At 35.8% G+C, this 19,393-nt stretch overlaps 1 protein-coding gene across 2 annotated transcripts in view; it reads left to right on the top strand.

Annotated features, from left to right (window-relative positions):
• LOC149788488 (ubiquitin carboxyl-terminal hydrolase BAP1-like) overlaps positions 1-19,393 on the top strand; it is a 64,290-nt gene that overhangs the window by 17,488 nt on the left and 27,409 nt on the right. The window contains exons 4-10 of one of the 2 annotated variants that reach the window (XM_089974483.1): positions 675-804; positions 2,618-2,737; positions 4,573-4,634; positions 5,757-5,899; positions 6,781-6,859; positions 10,356-10,479; positions 16,441-16,458. In XM_089974483.1, the coding sequence (XP_089830609.1) occupies positions 675-804; positions 2,618-2,737; positions 4,573-4,634; positions 5,757-5,899; positions 6,781-6,859; positions 10,356-10,479; positions 16,441-16,458 (676 nt within the window). The remainder of the gene's footprint in view (positions 1-674; positions 805-2,617; positions 2,738-4,572; positions 4,635-5,756; positions 5,900-6,780; positions 6,860-10,355; positions 10,480-16,440; positions 16,459-19,393) is intronic. The other variant, XM_089974485.1, reaches the window with a different exon arrangement.

The raw sequence follows: 19,393 nt of genomic DNA, 5'->3' as shown, positions 1-19,393 counted from the left end.
ATCATGTTGTATGAAACTTTGTGGAAATTGATACTGTCAGAATTCTTCTTTTAAATACAAGTTACTGGTATTTTTCTTATGATAAGTTTTTACACATATCTGCTGGCATCTTTACGCTGCCATGACAGTGTATTAATAAAGCTACACAGTCTTGAAAATACATGTGATCTGGGGTGAGTTAACCAATGTCTGAGCTAATATAAAATGTTGATATTCTGTTGACTTCTCCCATATCTAATTCTTAAAGATATAAGACAGCTTGTTAAAATAAAAATGATGATACCCAGATTACTGATAGACTGCAAATACAAATACAACGTAGAAATCAAGGGCTATGTGTGCAACTGCAATTTCTGGAATTAGAAGCCACATCTTTTAGTATACAGTTATCTAATTAATGAGCCATGTATTAGATTATAATATTTTCATGCTTTTTGAGTATTTGAGTATCTAACATGCATCAGGTACATCTGGATCTTTCGTAAAAGTGTCAGCAGTGTAGTGGACAAGTGTATTATGCTGATTATAAGGACGACAGGGACAAGTAACTCTTGTAGCTAACTCAACCCACTGACAGGTGCTTGGAAAATATTTTCCTGAGCCCTGAGAGGATAAAAAATCAACTAAGATGTGCAAGTTATGATATATAAGGATAATGTTATCTTTTTATTCAGGCCAGTGTACGGCTTTATATTCCTTTTCCGCTGGATAGAAGAGCGGAGGTCAAGGCGGAAAACCATTACAGAAGAGGAAAGTTTTGTCCAAGATGAAGAGATTGTCAATAGCATTTTCTTTGCACAGCAGGTAAAACATGAAATAAGAATCTGAGAAGTGCTTCCAGTATTTAATGCATTTTTCAGCCTTTTGGATTTCAGAAACTTTCAATATAAAAATTTGTCTTTGCTTATGTGAATTACATACATGCATCTAGCAAGGAGATGGGACATTGCAAGAAGTCACTAATTGTTACTAAACACTCATAATATGTAAACTCAATGTAAGATTTGGAAATAAAATATTGTTTACACTTGCATGCAGCCTGGTTCTGGTAAATCTAACACAAATCATATTCATACATTTTATGAATCTGTCGGATATACATGTTCAGTTTTTTAAATGAAATAGGTAAGGCCCATGAAAGTACTGCAGCAAGTTTTCAAAGCAGTATTGTTGGAAATCTGGATAATAGTGCACCTTACCGTAACAGCTTGCACCATGAGAGGCACAAGGCACAAAAATTGCCATGCTATTAAAAAGATTAAAATCTATTAAGTCTTCTCGTAGCTAATAAGGAACAAATCAGTATGTGACTAATAAGCCCCAAGTCTACAGGTGGATGATTAGGCCCAAGTCTACATGTGGCTAATAAGGTCCAAGTCTACATGTGGCTAATAAGCCCCAGGTCTACAGGTGGATGATTAGGCCCAAGTCTACATGTGGCTAATAAGATCCAAGTCAGCATGTGGCTAAAAAGGCCCAAGTCTACATGTAGCTAATAAGGCTCAAGTCTACATGTGGCTAATAAGGCCTAAGTCTGCCTGTGGCTAATAAGATACAAGTCTGCATGTGGATAATAAGGCTTAAGTCTACATGTGGATAATTAAACCCAAGCATACATGTGACTAAGAAGGCCCAAATCTACAGGTGGATAAATAAGGCCCAAGTCTATACGTATATAATAATGCCCAAGTCAACATATGAATAATAAGATTCAGGTCTACAGGTGGATAAATAGACCCCAGTATACATGTGGTTAATTACGTCAAAGTCTGCATGGGGCTAATAAGATTATCCTTGTGTTCATGTCATGAAGCAGCAGAAAGTACATGATATCATCTGATAGCAAATATGTAGTAGGAACAGTGTTTTTATTATACATTGTCTGATAGCAAGTACATCGGGGGAACTGTTTTTATTATACATCGTGATGTCTGATAGCAAGCACATGGTGTGGGTTTTTTTGTTTTACATTGATAGCATGTACATAGTCGGAACAGTGTTTTTATGATACATCATCTGACAACACGTATGTAGTAGGGTTTTCTTAATCACACCTCTTGAAAAGCTTCTTAAGTCTTTCAACAAGGCTGACCTGTCAGTCTGACAATGTATATACTTGGCCTAAGAATGTTTTATCATAGTATCATTTCCAGCTGTAATATGTAAGCATTTGCTGCCTCATTACCATCTCTTTCATCAAGAATGTACTACATGATAAATTGACAGGGTGGAAACTTCAAGAAATCTAAAAATAACATAAATTTTCCACCAGAATTTCAGAGTGACAGATAAATCCTTTGTGTGGTATATTATTCTGATTATAGGGAAGAAAATTATGGTCTGATTTGTTCAACGTAAAGAAAAAAAGCACAACCAAAATTAATAGAAGAAACTTTGATATATTGCTCATTTTATCATTAAAAATAGTGGTTAGTACCAGAAATTTTAATCAACATGATAAGTTCTTCACTTTTTATAAAAAGTCGTATATTTTTTTAATTTTCTTTCTGGATAACATTCTCATTACTTGATTTGCAGTGTTGTTATGCTTGTTAAAACTTTATCATATTCCCAATTCAATAAAACTATTGGCACCCTTCTTTATATTCTCTTGCAGGTCATCCCTAACTCATGTGCAACACATGCTTTGCTAAGTGTTCTGTTAAACTGTGAGAAGGTCAAGCTGGGGGAAACTCTATCTGGGTTCAAGGAGTTCTCCAAAAATATGAATCCAGAGGTTAGTTTCACATATCTTGATACTTTCACAATGTATTTGTTGTTATATGATTTTTATTTGTTGTTTTATGATTTGACATGTCTTATGACATTGTTCACAATGTCATATACATATTAATTATTACTTATCTTTATTGATGAACATATGGATTATTATTTACACTGATAAGGATATGCAGAGATACTGCCATGTCACATGTTCAGAGGGTTCTCACAGAGAGTCATTCAACTTTTTAAACTCAGTATTAGATATATTGCACAGATTACCCGTGGCTTTCATGAATTGTTGTACCTAATTCATGAATGCCTTTTTTAAATTTATAAATAAATATGTGGCAGCATCTTTCCATTGATTATCTTGCATACAGATTATGTGCTGGTCACTTGATTTATATATTGATACATGTTGACTCTGTTGTGTATATTTAAATTAGATCATGTGTTTAACTTTTGTCCATAAATGTAAGTTAGATAATGTAAACAGGATGTTTACATGGCTAATTTTTGTCAATGATTTTAGGTTATAAATAACTTTTTATGAGTTTAGACTGGAGTTGTTTACAGTTTGATTGGAATTTTACATTACACTGACTTGCATCTAGGTCAGGTGAAAATGTGTATAAATAGTTACTTGGTAAACAAATAATTCTTTTCTGTTTTATATCAGTATCTGGAATCCATTTGCTATCAGATTTTACAGTTGTGTTCAGATATAATTCAAGAGGAATTGTTTAATTATTCATTGGAATTATATAAGTGCTTATTGACTTTGGATTAAGACATTATTTTGGAATTACTGAGAACTCATTCATTGACATTCTGAATTGTATCATTTTGGTACGTCAGAACATTCAAGACTATTGGAAGTCATTCTAAACTTTTGAATTGTCATAAGACATTTAAGATTATTTGGGATTTCAGTTTGCCAGTGTACCCATACCTGCCACTTCTTTGCTTGTCAATCACCATAGGACTTTAGGGAGAAGGTTGACCAAGGATGACTTAGTTTAACGTGAGGAATAGTTGCATGTCATTGACCTTACTCTCTCTTCCAAGACCATCTGGAGTCAGTGGCAAGACAAAATCAAATGGCTGGAGATGGAATCAGATGCAGTGGATGTCCATGGACTGCCTAGATGCTTCATCATGCTCCACAATGCCTTGCTGTGAATCACCTCCTTGCCCATTAAATTAGCTATCAGTTTCCTCCATGCAGTCCACCTAATCCAGATTTCATATGATTGGGTTTGCAAGCCCTAGCTCACAGAGGGTTTAAGACCTATCAGCTACCCACACCTAGTTTTAGGCCACCAGTCAAAGTGGTTTACCAGGGTGTGGCTGCTGCACATGTTACAGCTTCTTGGAGCCACAGACGAGAGCAGGGTGCATGCAGGGACAAGGGTGGATGAGGTACCCCAAAGCTACATGGCTGTTCACCAGAGGTGCTACCCATCCAGTAAATTCCCATACACCCCACACACTAACATTACTGCACTGGGAGTAGGTCAATATTGAAATTGTTGCCATTTTGTTGGTATGTTGTCTTACTATACTGTGAGTAGGTCAATATTGGAATTGTTGCCATTTTGTTGGTATGTTGTCTTACTATACTGTGAGTAGGTCAATATTGGAATTGTTGCCATTTTGTTGGTATGTTGTCTTACTATACTGTGAGTAGGTCAATATTGGAATTGTTGCCATTTTGTTGGTATGTTGTCTTACTATACTGTGAGTAGGTCAGTATTGGAATTGTTGCGCCTGTGTAGGTATTAGCAACTGTTTGATACCAACTTTTTAAAATATAATCATTTATAGATATATTTTCCTACCTTGCAGACAAAAGGCTATGCCATTGGAAATGTACCTGAACTTGCTAAAGCCCACAATAGTCATGCCAGGTAGGTTTTCATCACAATAGTCATGCCAGGTAGGTTTTCATCACAATAGTAATGCCAGGTAGGTTTTCATCACAATAGTCATGCCAGATAGGTTTTCATCACAATACTCATGCCAGATAGGTTTTGATCACAATAGTAATGCCAGGTAGGTTTTCGTCACAATAGTCATGCCAGATAGGTTTTCATCACAATACTCATGCCAGGTAGGTTTTCATCACAATAGTCATGCCAGGTAGGTTTTCATCACAGTAGTAATGCCAGGTAGGTTTTCATCACAATAGTCATGCCAGATAGGTTTTCATCACAATAGTAATGCCAGGTAGGTTTTCATCACAATACTCATGCCAGATAGGTTTTCATCACAGTAGTCATGCCAGGTAGGTTTTCATTGCCAGGTCTTTTTGCATGTTATCATTATGAATTTTGATGAAAACAGACAGACCCTTTGATGACCAATGTATCTCAGACTGATACTTTCCCGACCCATTAAAATAAAATTTATATATAGACAGAAAATTTGAGCTTAAGCTATTAATATCCATTTCAAGCCATAAGACTTTGAGTTAATTTTCATCATCTCAATTTAAGACATGTAAATGTCTCAGTTATGTGAATCTTACAGGTTCAGCATTTCTTCATGTGATGTATACTTATCCAACATTCTATTTATTATTGTCATTTCAGCTTTTGGACGAAGAGCAACCATAATGTTCAAAACTGATACTCCAGTTTTTTGTTGCCATTAGGGCCATCCTGATACTACAATTTTCTATTGCCCTTAGGACCATCCTAATACTCCAGTTTTCTATGTCATTAGGGCCAACCTAATACTCCAGTTTTCTGTGTCATTAGGGCCATCCTAATACTCCAGTTTTGTATTGCCAGTATGGCAATTCTGTTCTTTGATATTGTTAATTATAAGACTTGTTTGACATTAAGCTTAAGTTGTTTCAAATATGTATCACTTGTACCCATAGGGCATAGCCATTTTACATACCATTGTTAAAGATTAAGCTTAAGTTTTTTCATGTACACATCACTTGTACCCATAGAATAGTGCCATTTTGCCTACCATTGTTAAACATTGAGGTTGTTTCAAATATGCGTCACTTGTACATATAGGGCAGAGCCATTTCGCCTACCAGAGAAGCAGCAAGGGATATCCACTACACGCATCATGGAGGCCTTCCATTTTGTCAGCTATGTTCCTATCAATGGTCATCTCTTTGAGCTGGATGGACTCAAACCATACCCCATTGATCATGGTAAGAGGGGAATACAGTATGGACTCAAACCATACCCTATTGATCATGGTAAGAGGGAAATGCAATAGTCACAACATTTGGGACAGACTGATATTGTAAAATATTATTTCATGCATGGTTATGATAGTTGTGGAAGGATATCTGTACACCTGGTTATGACATTTGTGGAAGGATAACTGTACACATGGATCATTAATTTTTAACCTTCCTTTTGAAGATGTATGGTGCAACGTAGTGGTCACTGTATTTATTATTCATCTGTTATATAAAAAGAAGTCCTTTAACTTTATTCTAAACAGCATTTTGTCTCATCATTGAATTAGTAGACATAAGTACCACTTTTCTGGTGACAACAGCAATGGTGGTGATGGTGTCAACATTGTAAAGGTGCTCTTTTAAGGTCATCTGTCTTCTGCATCATTGCTTTATTCAACAGAAACTTGGGTAAAACATGATGATATGTCTCATAGGATAGCTAATCTAAACATGCAAGCTTCAACTGTGGGTAATAGTACATATTGGCCACATTGGCACATAAGCCTTACCACTGGTTGCCTTGGAAAGAAATTTTAGCTATCTAGTAATATGGCTGTTGCTGTAGAAATTATTGACTGTTGCTATAGAAATTATGGACTATTGCTATAGAAAGTATGGGCTGTTGCTGTAGAAATTATGGGCTGCAAGAGTGTGAACCTATTTTTGTTAGTACCTTTGCAATGATAATTTTCACTGTTCAATTTGACCTTTAAAATAGACATAAAATGTCAGTGAATGAAAATAACTATAACATTGCAAATGAAAAGGGTTGGAAGAATGAAATGGTTCCCTTTTTGGTAGTAGCAGTGATGAAAGAGTATCAACAAGTTGCCATATTTTTTAAGGCCCCTGGGAGAAAGGAGAAGACTGGACAGAAAAATTTAGGCGTGTTATCACAGAAAGGCTTGGTATGGCAACAGGAGGGTAAGTTACAGCTTTAAATAAAGTATTATTATTATTATTATTAATGACAGGTATTCATGTATTGTGTGTTGCCATCTAGGCTAGTATTAGGTACTAGTACTCATGAATTGTGCATATCCCTTAAGGATGTAATTAGTGACTAGTACTCATGTATTGTGCATAGCCCACTAGGCTGGTATATGTGGCTAGTATTCATGTATTAAGTGGCACTCTACAGTTTCGTATTTTGTCTAGGGTTAGAATTTTAAAGAATTTCACTGGGTTATACTGGCTATTTAAAAAAAGACCTTGAATATCTTAATTTTTTTTCAAAGAGCCTTTAATTCCCTTTATTTTGGTGTATGATTGATGGGTGTACTATGGGTTATAGAGTATACAGCTTGGGCTTATTCCAGATGTGCACCTTTCAGAAATTGTTATCTCCTCTTGGTCATTTTCACTCCCTGGACTTCAGATGTAAATTGCATTTTAAAAAAGAGCTGATAACTTTTTTACATTTATATATGTAGTAATTCATCCATAGCACTTTCAGAAGCTGGTATTGTCTAGTCTGACAAAATTCATTTTCCCTATTTTAATAGGTCCTAAAGATAGTGTACTTTAGACTAATTCAGGCTGAATTTTTTATCATAAGGGAGCAGTCATTTTAGTTACCAGTGTGCTTATCAAAGAAATGTCAGCCACATTACATTGAAGTAGCATAGAAGATAAAGAAGACTTACTGAATATTGTTTAGGGTTAAGCATACATAGGTGGGTTTGACTGAACACATCCCATATACAGCCATAACTGAGTTTGATGATTACAAATCCTTTCAAGTTGTCAAATCAGTATTTGAGTTCCTGGATTTGCCAAAATATTTATATCAGCTTATATCTTGTGTTTATTTATGTTGTGTTTAATTCATATCACAGAAGCAGCAAATTATGTGTTTGTTGTCTTTTAAGTGTATGACATATACTGCCATTTTGTCTTTTTCTTTTGTATCCAACTTAATAGCTTTCTTTCCTGTTGTCCTTGACAGGTTGTCGTAGCCAAGTTTATCAGCAGAATAGAAGTTTTCTAGTGTTCAGCAAGCCAAAACATTGAAGTTCAACCTCACATTGGTTATAAGAAAAATATTCAGATTTTTTACTCATGTGAAGTGGAGGTCTTGTTGATATTGCTAATAAATTCTAGAGTTTTCCATCCCATTCTATAAATTCTAGATATTGCTCATAAATTCCAGAGTTCCCATTCTACATTGAAATTTGAGATAGTTTACTCAAAGACTAACTTGACTAGGGAAAAAAATTCAATTTGATCCTGGCTGCAGGACCTAAATGTTATATATTGATAGTTGACTCTATGGTCTTAAAGAAAGTAACAGAAAGAAGCAAAATCAAAAAGTTTTGTAAAGCTTAACAAATAATTTAATTCTCTTAGTTATAAATTGAAAATATAAGTGGTGCTAACAGCATAGCTGCCAACCCTCACGAATTTGGTGTGAATTTCACAACTTTTTCAGCGATTCACGGATTCACACCGCAAGCCAAAACTTCACGAATTCTCCAATCCTCAATTATTTTAAATCTTTAATAAAATAACCGATTTCCCGTTAAGCGCTAGTCGTGATATTCGCAGTTGCCGAAACGGTCCGGTACTCCTGGACGCGATATTAGTAGATCTACAGCCGATTAGTACAGTTGGCCCGGTAGCAAGCATTTTAGCCTATTTTAATCTGTATGTATAAGAGTAGTTTTACAAATGCTTTTGAGAGAAACCAGGGCCTAACCGGAATTTTGCTCCGTCACCAACACTGATTTGAGTTACGGTTCAGCATCGCATGTACAATTTTGAAAACGTCTTCACCACTAAGAAAAAAGAACTCTATTACTCAAAAAGTGAAGTTTAATTTGGAATAAATCAAAAATTGGCCGTGCATTCTGCCATTAAACATTGATATTCATCATGCTTTTTGCACTCAGTGCACCATCGCAAAGACGATGTGAGGAACTCGTCGGTTGCATAAAACACATAGAAGTTGGGAAAATTAAGAATTCGCATATTTCAGCTCTGGAATATTTTAAACAATTGGCGGAGGAAATGCAGGCTACCAACACTGAAGCATTATTTGTGAGTTTTCTTGTCGAACACAATCTACCTTTATCAGCTGGAGACCATGCTAAACATTTGTTCTGACAAATGTTGCCAGACTTGAAAATCGATTCCAAATTTTCCTGTGGAAGGACCAAAAGTGCTGCAGCTCCTGTGCATTCCTCACAGCAACAGTGCAAGCGAAGTGTATTTTCTCTTGTGAGGAAAAATAAGACTTTAGCCGGCAAGAAGTCTGAACTGTTTAGAAAACAAATTTACGATCAAGCAGTTGAGGAAGTTTAAGTCTGTCACAGTGTCATGTCTTGATAAATAAATATTTCTGCATATATGTAGTGTTTTAATTTTATATTGCGAAGTTGATATAGTGTAGTATTGACGATCAGAGTGGTCAGAGTGGATGGAGTTATTGTCATGGTATTTTTCACGAATTCTTGTCTAAATTCACGACTTTTTATCCCTACTTTTACTAATTGTGAGCCTGGAAGGTTGGCAGCTATGTAACAGTATTATGAATTAAATCCAAACTAATCCTAAAAGTCCTATGACAAGTCCAAAAAAGGGAGAATTCCAAATGAGTTTCAGGTCTTGAATGTGGTGAAGTGCCAATATCCTTGAATATGCTGAAGTGCCAACAATTTTGGTGTATCACAATGACCTTGTTCAAAACTCCTTTGAATGAATTTGCAACAATCCCTAAATAATATTTTAGTCCAAAGTCATGGACCACTTTGTAATTCCAATGAATAATCCAAACAAATGATTCTTCTGAAATTACATATAAACACAACATTAAATACATATACTGGCTGATTTTGAGGGGGAAGAACCCATAGGAATCAGGAATGAATCAATATTTTATCTTTATAATACATCTCTATGCCTCTATTCCAACTCAGTCTCAGTACCTCCTCACGTGACATATTTCACCAAAAATATCCCCACACGAAATATTTCACATTACATCCTCATGTGTCATATGTTGCAATACTCATTCATCCACTAAAAACTTGTCAAGAGGTTGAATATATAGAACACAAAAATCAAATAATCTCTTTATTGTTCCTTGCAATCTGCAGTCTTGGACCAAAAGTTAAGGACACAGTATAGATATAACATAACAATGATGTTAATACAATATACTTTCAGGCTGATTCTGGGTGCATGACCTGAATGTTGTGTATTGATGTTAAAATAGTGTACTTGAGTTTGATTCTGCCTGCAGGACCTGAATGCTTTATACTGATGTTAACACAATGTACTTTCAGTTTGATTCTAGCTCAAGGACCTGAATGCTGCATATTGATATTAACACACCAGTGTACTTTCAGTTTGATTCTGGCTGCAGGACCTGAATGTTATATCTTGATAAATACAGTTTACTTTTATTTTGATCAATCAGAGAACCATACCATGACATCCGGTTCAACCTGATGGCTGTTGTGTCCAATAAGCTGCAGCTGTATGAACACAAGCTGAGCACTTTGAAAACCAATAGACAGATTGTTCTGGAAGCTTTGCAACAGGTAGGCTACAGTTCTCAACCAGAGCACTTTTAAAACCAATAGACAGATTGTTCTGGAGGTTTTGCAACAGGTAGGCTACAGTTTACATCCAGAGCACTTTGAAAACCAATAGACAGATTGTTCTGGAGGTTTTGCAAAGGTAGGCTACAGTTCACATCCAGAGCACTTTGAAAACCAATAGACGATTGTTCTGGAGGTTTTGCAACAGGTAGGCTACAGTTTACATCCAGAGCACTTTTGAAAACCAATAGACAGATTGTTCTGGAGGTTTTGTGACAGGTAGGCCACAGTTCACATCCAGAGCACTTTGAAAACCAATAGACAGATTGTTCTGGAGGCTTTGCAACAGGTAGGCTTCAGTTCTCATCCAGAGCACTTTGAAAACCAATAGACATTGTTCTGGAGGCTTTGCAACAGGTAGCTTTAGTACACATCCACATCACTTGGAAAACCAATAGACAGATTGTTCTGGAGGTTTTGCAACAGGTAGGTTACAGTTCATATCCAGAGCACTTTGAAAACCAATAGACAGATTGTTCTGGAGGCTTTGCAATAGGTTGGCTACAGTACACATTCAGAACACTTTGAAAACCAATAGACAGATTGTTCTGGAGGCTTTGCAACAGGTAGGCTACAGTTCACATCCAGAGGACTTTGAAAACCAATAGACAGATTGTTCTGGAGGCTTTGCAACAGGTAGCTATAGTACACATCCACATGGATACTAACCTGTCAGAACTTTCCAGTAACACTATGATGTTAGAACTATTGATTTAACATATAAGGAGGTTATGATGACAGGTAAAGCCTTCCCAAAGCTACCTTTGGCTGATAATGTCAGAGTTTATCATGAATCAAGTTAGCTTTCTCTAATAATGTCAGCGTTTATCATGCTAGTACACATTTACAATTAGCTCACAAGGGTGAGCAAATTTGAAGGCTTGTATAAAGGCATAACAGCATTGACAGGGGTCGGACAGAAATAAAATCAGCAGTAGAACATAGAGTAAAGGAGAGTACTGACATTATTAAATATGAAGCACTTCTAAAAGTGTAAATTAAGTATTTTGGCAAACAGTTCTAGCTTACGAATTCATTATGTATACCCATCCATCCATTTCGTATCAACACTCGGGATTTGTGTTAAGGTCATTTTCACTGGCAGTTACAAAAAGAATCACACAAGTACTTAAGCCATTGTTAAAAATTAGGTCACTGTGACCTACATTCCATGTTTCATTGATTTATGTTTGCCTTTGAGTTGAGCTAAGTATCTCTAGGTTGTGGTTTCACTTAGCTCATTTTTTTAGATAATATTACTCAGGGTCACATAAGGTTGGTGTTTAGATGTTATATGCAGAATATGCCACCATTTAGTGAAAATTAGGTCATTGATCTATATTTTACAGTTGTGTAATTTTTGTTAACCTTGGCATTCAGCTCATTTTCTCAATTACTGTTTGAGATTAATTCAGATTACTTGGTATTTAATTTTTTTATGAGGAGTGTTACAGCTGTGTGTTGCATTAGTTCTCTCTGTTGAATTTTACAGAGGAAAAAAGAAATCTGCAAAGCTTGATGCCCCATGAATAAAATAATTTTACAGCATTCATAGTTTGCAAACTGGCCATTGGTGGTTTTTGGTCTGACTGTACGTGAGTTCCATCCTGTGGATTACTGATGTCCTTTCAGTCTTTCCAACTTTGTGTCTCTTTGGTGTTAACACGCATGTTAGGGTTTGTATTTAAATCATTTTCTCAGATGTTATTTGTAGAGTCACACAAATTGGTCTTTACGTGTGTCATTTGGACTATTAAACTTTTGACTAAAGCTAAAGCTGCCTGACATATTTCATGGTTCAGTGATTTGTGCTTACATTTGGGTTGAGGTTAATTTCTCCTGGTTGTAGTAGTTTTGTGTTTGTAAATTTTCTCACTATTACTCGTGGAGTCACTTACGTTAGTATTTGATGTGTCATGTGGAGTACCACACCATTCAGTGAAAATTGTTTCACTGACCTATATTTCATGGACCAGCGATGTTGGATAACCTTTGCATATATTCCACTTTCTCAGTCACTTTTGTCTATGGAGTTGCACAACTTGGTCCATTGAATTGTACTAAACTTTGTGCTGAGCTCAATACAGCTGTCATTATAGCATGGTAGTCAGGGTCCATAACCACTGATCACGATATTTACTGATCAACGTTATATTGACAATCAGTGATATGTACAGAATCATGATATACTGAGAATAGCATAATATACAAAAGCAGTGTTATAGCAGACACTATCAAAATTTGTTAAATAATGGTGTTTTGAAAAGGAATTGAGGACGTAAGACCAAAGGGTTTCTATTTAGATGTGTCAATCACAGGAATAAAATGTGTACAGAGTAATATCCTATGAATAAAAATGAGTACACAATATTTACCATTTGCAGCTTGATCTGGATTTAAGTTTGAAAGTGCTTTACCATTTAGCCATTCAAGTTAAGACAATTACTATGTAAATTAACAACAGGAAATCATTGACTGACTGAGTGTGGTACATTTTATACTATTGATATGAAATAAATAATGAAAGTCAGTTGTACACTTTAGGTGAAGTTTGTTATGAATTGTACACATTTCAAGATTATACCAGGTTTATTTACACCCATAGTTCCAGGAGACTTAAAATTATTGTAATATGAGCAACAAAAACACTCTTTTAAAATTAAGTAAATTGAACATGTTGCAGTTAAGAATTATTTGTATTGTATATTTTTTATCTTTAGGTATATCTGTTGTCATTTTATCTTTAAAATATGTTCCCCAATCACAGTAATATTAGGGATATAAGCCTGCTACCTCCCAAATCAAACCTTACTGAAAAGATGAAAATTTGTCTATTCTGACTCATATAGACCAAAGGTAATAACTCTGTCCATTGCCTCCTCTTTCCCCCCAATTTTAGGCAGCTCAGTGGTTGTAAATACCCCCACATACCAGGGCATGACTTTTGGGCCTGTAAGTCTGAGTGTAGATTTTTTTGGCCAAATCCATGGGATCTATCTTTTGATGCAGTTATGCTATCCAGAGGCATCCCGGCCTTCCAGCCAGCCCATTTGTTCCAGTTTGGTGACTTTATTCATAGATCTGTCTAACCAATCATAATTATGGCTACATCTTCATGCAATTACAGGTCACAGGAATGATTTATCAGACCTTTTAGCCAATTTTGATCAGAATCAACCAAAATCCCTCAATCTTTTTCCAAAATGTAATCTTTCTTGGGTTTTGACCTGGTTCAGTTCAGATAAATTTGAGTTTTTTGCCTGCACTTTGCTGAAGCTACTATCTTACAAAACATGCTTTCTGATGGCATTAGCTTCTGCATGAAGGGTGAATTACATGCCCTTTCCGTTGACCAGAACTATCATTAGTTAAACTTGGATGGTTCATTGGCCTCTTGATGCAACCAGGCTTTGTAGCCAAAAATTGGATACCATCAGTTGGCAATCAGAGAGTTGTTATGCGCTTCCTCTCATTCATAGACGCAGTGTAGCAGCTGTGCAAGACCCTGTTCACGCCATCAAGCAGTACTTGAAGGAAATTGTGGAACACACAAGCGTTTCTTTCTTCTGATGATAGCCAGGAAGCAAGCTATCACCCCTCAAACCCAATATTCTGGCTGAAGTGGGTTATACACTCAGCATACTGTGATGTCATGAAAGATCAGTCACCTTGTGAAGATTTCAGGACATGAAATTAGAGCGAGCCTTGTGTTTAAACATAACATTTTGATCCAAGACATAATAGAAGCTGTTGGCTGGCATGCACAGTCAACCTTCTTTAGTTTTTATCGCAGAGATTAAGCCTCACAGAGACAAAATTTGAACCTGGAGAGTCCATTGGCAGCATCTAAAATGATCACCAGACCCAATTAAAAGTAACACAGCCTATTAGCTTTGCTGGATTTATCAGGAAAAATTTGCTGGTTAGATTTCAGTAATCATCTTAACCAGGTATAGTGGTCATGGATAAAATGACCACAGGCTGTGTTACTTATCAGATTAAGAGAATGGGATGTGTATATGTAATGTCTTCAAGTTGAAAAACTTTGACTTTCTTCAAAAGTAATAAGTCTCCATTTGCAAGATGACATGTTACAGTTTTGAACAGTTTATTCCTATATTGCTAATAGTACAGTACTGCAATTTAATTATGCAGACAAAACTTGCATAGAGTGGACAGAATGCCTTCTTTATGAAGGAAGTCATCATGTCTGTCATGTGATTTAAGGTCTTTGTCTGGTAACCTGTTTTGTTCAAGGTTAATTTCTCTGTGTTTGTCAATCCACAAAATCCATATTCAGCCTACGCTGACTTTGATTTTGAAAATTACATCTGGTTGTATTAATCGATGAGGGAGCCCCAAATGGCTGAGTGATCTAAAGCGCTCACCATTATGGATCACTGCCATCTCAAGTGTGTCTGCATGGGTTTGGGTCTTAGGTTCGGCTAATGAGGATACGTAAAAAAGATTGCCAGTAGCTTCTCATGGGTCACTGGTTCATCCTGGGGTTTTCCAGGGTTCTTCCTCCACCATTTCTACTGTCTGCCATGTATAGCCTATCTTGTGCTGGCACAAGGCATTAAACCCTACAACATCAAATAGTCAAAGAGAAGAACTCAACAGTTGTGTGAAGCCCAAAACTATCAGAACATTGTTGAGCCCTTTTCCAGTAAACATTTTCTTTTATAGATAATGATATAATATTAATGTTAGTTTTATATGTACATTAGCCAACACTTGTTTAGTGATGGAAACCTGCCATCGGTATTGGTAGAGATAATAGGATTACTTATATCAAATCATTATTTGTTCTGGACACATTTAAAATAAAACATGGCTGTTTGTGAGAGGAACATTTTACATTTGTACGAATATGCTTTCTGCTGGTCACATTAGAGAGGTGGTTATTCTTGAGGGGTTCTTTTGAACACAAACTCATCAGTACCAAGGGATTCTGGCTGTATAAATGGAGTGGCCACTGCTTGGGGGGTGTTCAAGAGAGGGACCATGTAGTATTTAGGATGTGAGAGAATGAATACAAATCATACATATATATAGTATTTAGGATGTGAGAGAATGAGAGCCATAATCTGGCATACTACATGCATGTATATTCTGTCCATTTGGGAAAAACTATTGTATTAGATTGCAGTTTTTATAGAAGTCATTGTACATGCTTGTCTTGGTGCTTAAAATGTATGCTTTAAAAAATTGGTTACAACAAAAATAATTTCCAGTGTGAAATTAATGCATGCTTGTTAAATTATTGAGAAAGAAATTAACCTGTTGTTGATATGTTATGCTTATTTAATTTGTAGTATTGTGATTGAGATGTTTATTACAAAATTTGCTGTAGTGTATCCCATCATATCTCCAATCATAATATATGTGTTTTTAAAAAAGTAAGACATTTAAGAAGACAATTAATGCACATTCTTTTCCTGATATTGATGAATTTGGGAATCGATTGCATTAATTGAGCTGGATTCAAGCAAGTCTAGACTTGTTAACAAAATTTGAATTTCAAGAAATGATGGATGATACAGTTTGGACTGAGCAGAGGGAGCAAACTATTCATCATTGAGATGATATTTACATCAGTCATCTTTGATAATAATTGCAATAGTATTGCAATACTGCAATAACTGCAATAGGGTGCCTATGTAAGCACAGACCAAACTGTTTGATATTTCAGCAGAATAACAATATGTTTTTATTGTCCCAATTGGTCAAAGTACCTGATTTGATGGTAGCATTCAAAACAGTGAATGGTTGATATATCATGGGTGAAGAAACAGCATGTTCAATTAGAATTTCTATCTGGCAATACACCAGATGAAAGTAATTCTAGTGGATTTAATTACTAACTCTTTTTGTTTGTTTTGTCTTGCTTTCAACAAGATGCTTGGACAGCACAAGGTATTGTCCTTTATTTTGTCTCTCATTCTCTATACAGTTGTACTGTACCATGTATTAAGTATGTAGGGTAAGGTATTGTCCTTTATTTTGTCTCTCATTCTCTATATAATTGTACTGTACCTGTATTAAGTATGTAGGGTAAGGCATTGTCCTTTATTTTGTCTGTCAATATACAGTTGTACTGTACCATGTATTAAGTATGTAGGGTAAGGCATTCTCCTTTATTTTGTCTGTCAATATACAGTTGTTCTGTACCATGTATTAAGTATGTAGGGTAAGGCATTGTCCTTTATTTTGTCTGTCAATAGACAGTTGTACTGTACCATGTATTAAGTATGTAGGGTATGGCATTGTCCTTTATTTTGTCTGTCATTCTCTATACAGTTGTACTGTACTATGTATTAAGTATGTGAATTCATGTCAAATTCAGGAAGGATATACAGATCAATTTTTTTTACATGATTGAAGAAGTATGCAATTGTAAGCATTGTTTAGATCAGTGTATATAAGTTATACAATCAGTCAGAAACATGGTAATAAATCTTACAGGAGGCTGTTTGGTATTATGAATCTAAATCTTTTCAAAAGAAGGTCACAATGGCTGGTGTTTTTTTTGTTGTTGCTCAATGTTTTTAAATTACTTCAGTTTCTGTCAACTTAAATGAACAATTTTTTTAAAAATACATATGTTGTAGGTTAGTTCAGTATCCTTATGGCATACACATATCTTATGTAATTAAAAATAACTTCCAACTTTTTTTTTAACACTTTCATTTAGACTCACAAGAAGTCTGGATTAATGAATTTGTTTCAGACTCGTTTTGCAATAATTGTCCTTCAAATCAAATTCTTTCATTTCACATTGATTACTGAATTAGTATTAAGCAAACATGAAAATAAATTACATGATAACAAGGAAAATAAATTGCTGTATGTAATGATGTATTTGGTTTACATATTTTTTCATGTCGTGCATTAAGATTTTCTTTACTACATTTTTATTAGTCATCTAATATTTTCTGTATTGTGTTTTTGTGTACATATATCGCATGCATATTGTGTGGTCAGGGTTTGCTTTTATACATAAATTCCTTGTTTTGATCTATTTTTTAATTTCTTACCCTTTGCATGGAAATCTATTTATTGTCATGAAGGGATGTTTTCTTTTCATTGTTACTTGTGACTTTGTTTATCCCTTTTTGCATGCATTCACAACTTCATTAACATTTTACAGTTCATGCATTTGACTTTCTTATGAAACTCTTGACACAGACAGAAGTTTCATTAACATTTATACAGTTCATGCATTTGACTTTCTCGTGAAACTCTTGACACAAACAGAAGCTTCATTAACATTTATACAGTTCATGCATTTGACTTTCTCATGAAACAATTGACACAGACAGAAACTTCATTAACTATACATACAGTTCATGCTTTTGGCTTTCAGTTAAAACTCTTGACACAGACAGAAGCTTCATTAACAATTATACATTTCATGCATTTGATTGTGACAGGAAACTCTTGACACAGACAGAAGCTTCATTAACATTTATACCGTTCATGCATTTGACTTTCTCATGAAACTCTTGACACAGACAGAAGCTTCATTAACATTTATACCATTCATGCATTTGACTTTCTCATGAAACTCTTGACACAGACAGAAGCTTCATTAACATTTGTACAGTTCATGCATTTGACTTTCTCATGAAACTCTTGACACAGACAGAAACTTCATTAACATTTATACAGTTAATGCTTTTGGCTGTCACTTGGAACTCTTGACACAGGCAGAAGCTTCATTAACAATTATACATTTCATGCATTTGATTGTGACATGAAATTCTTGACACAGACAGAAGCTTCATTAACACTTATACTGTTCGTGCATTTGACTGTCACTTGAAACTCTTGTCACAGACAGAAGCTTCATTAACATTGTGCCTTATATTTATTAGACCTAAACTTAACACTTAATTGTTACAAATACTACATGTACCTGTTGTGCAGAGAATGTGGTGGAGCTTGTGCACCTCAAGGGCAAATTCCATTTGGGCATGACGTGGTGGAGCTTGTGGGCCACTTGAGCTAGTCACATTTGGGCAGGACATGTGGTGGAACTAGTGGGCCACTAGAGACAGTCCCTCTTGGGCATGGCATGTGGTGGAAACTGGTGGGCCACATGGGCAAGCCCCTTTTGGGCAAGGCATTTGGTGAAACTGGTGGGCCACATGGGCAATCCCCTTTTATGCAGGGCATGTGGTGGAGCTAGTGGGCCACTAGAGCAAGACTTATTTTGGCAGGGTATGCGGTGGATCTATGTGGTGGAGCTGGTGGGCCATTAGGGCAAGTTCCTGTTATGCAGGGCATGTGGTGGAGCTAATGGAGCACTAGAGCAAGCCCCTGTTAGGCAGAGCATGTAGTGGAGCTGATGGGCCACTACAGCAAGTCTCTTTTTGGGCAGGGCATGTGGTGGAGCTAATGGGCCACTAGGGCAAGTCCTTTTTGGACAGGGCATGTGGTGGAGCTAATGGGCCACTTGGGCAAGTCCCGTTTGGACAGGGCATGTAGAGCCATAACACTATACTGTGCTGTTTGGCTGCATATATGGGGTTTGTGATTCATGTTCCAACAGAACTGAATTTAATTATGGAATATTGCTCACATTATTTTTAATGACTGCAGACCTCAGTTTCATCATTTCAGCTGTATTATCATGGCAAACAGGATTTCCTGAATAATTTTGAACATGCATAGTCTATCAGTTGTATACAGATTTAAAACTCAAGCCAGGAATCACAGAAATCTGTTAAAGCATAATTTCCTAAAAAAATGTCCACATTTTTTTAAATTCTACATTGAAGAACAATGGACATCACATTTTTGTAAAGTGCATTTAGTTCTATTGATCATCATATACAAAACACTTTTC

This window comes from Sinohyriopsis cumingii, chromosome 11, assembly GCF_028554795.1.
Source record: "Sinohyriopsis cumingii isolate HCF-2022 chromosome 11, ASM2855479v2, whole genome shotgun sequence".
Taxonomy (NCBI): Eukaryota; Metazoa; Mollusca; class Bivalvia; order Unionida; family Unionidae; genus Sinohyriopsis; species Sinohyriopsis cumingii.
This window is presented reverse-complemented; position numbering and strand designations above follow the sequence as displayed.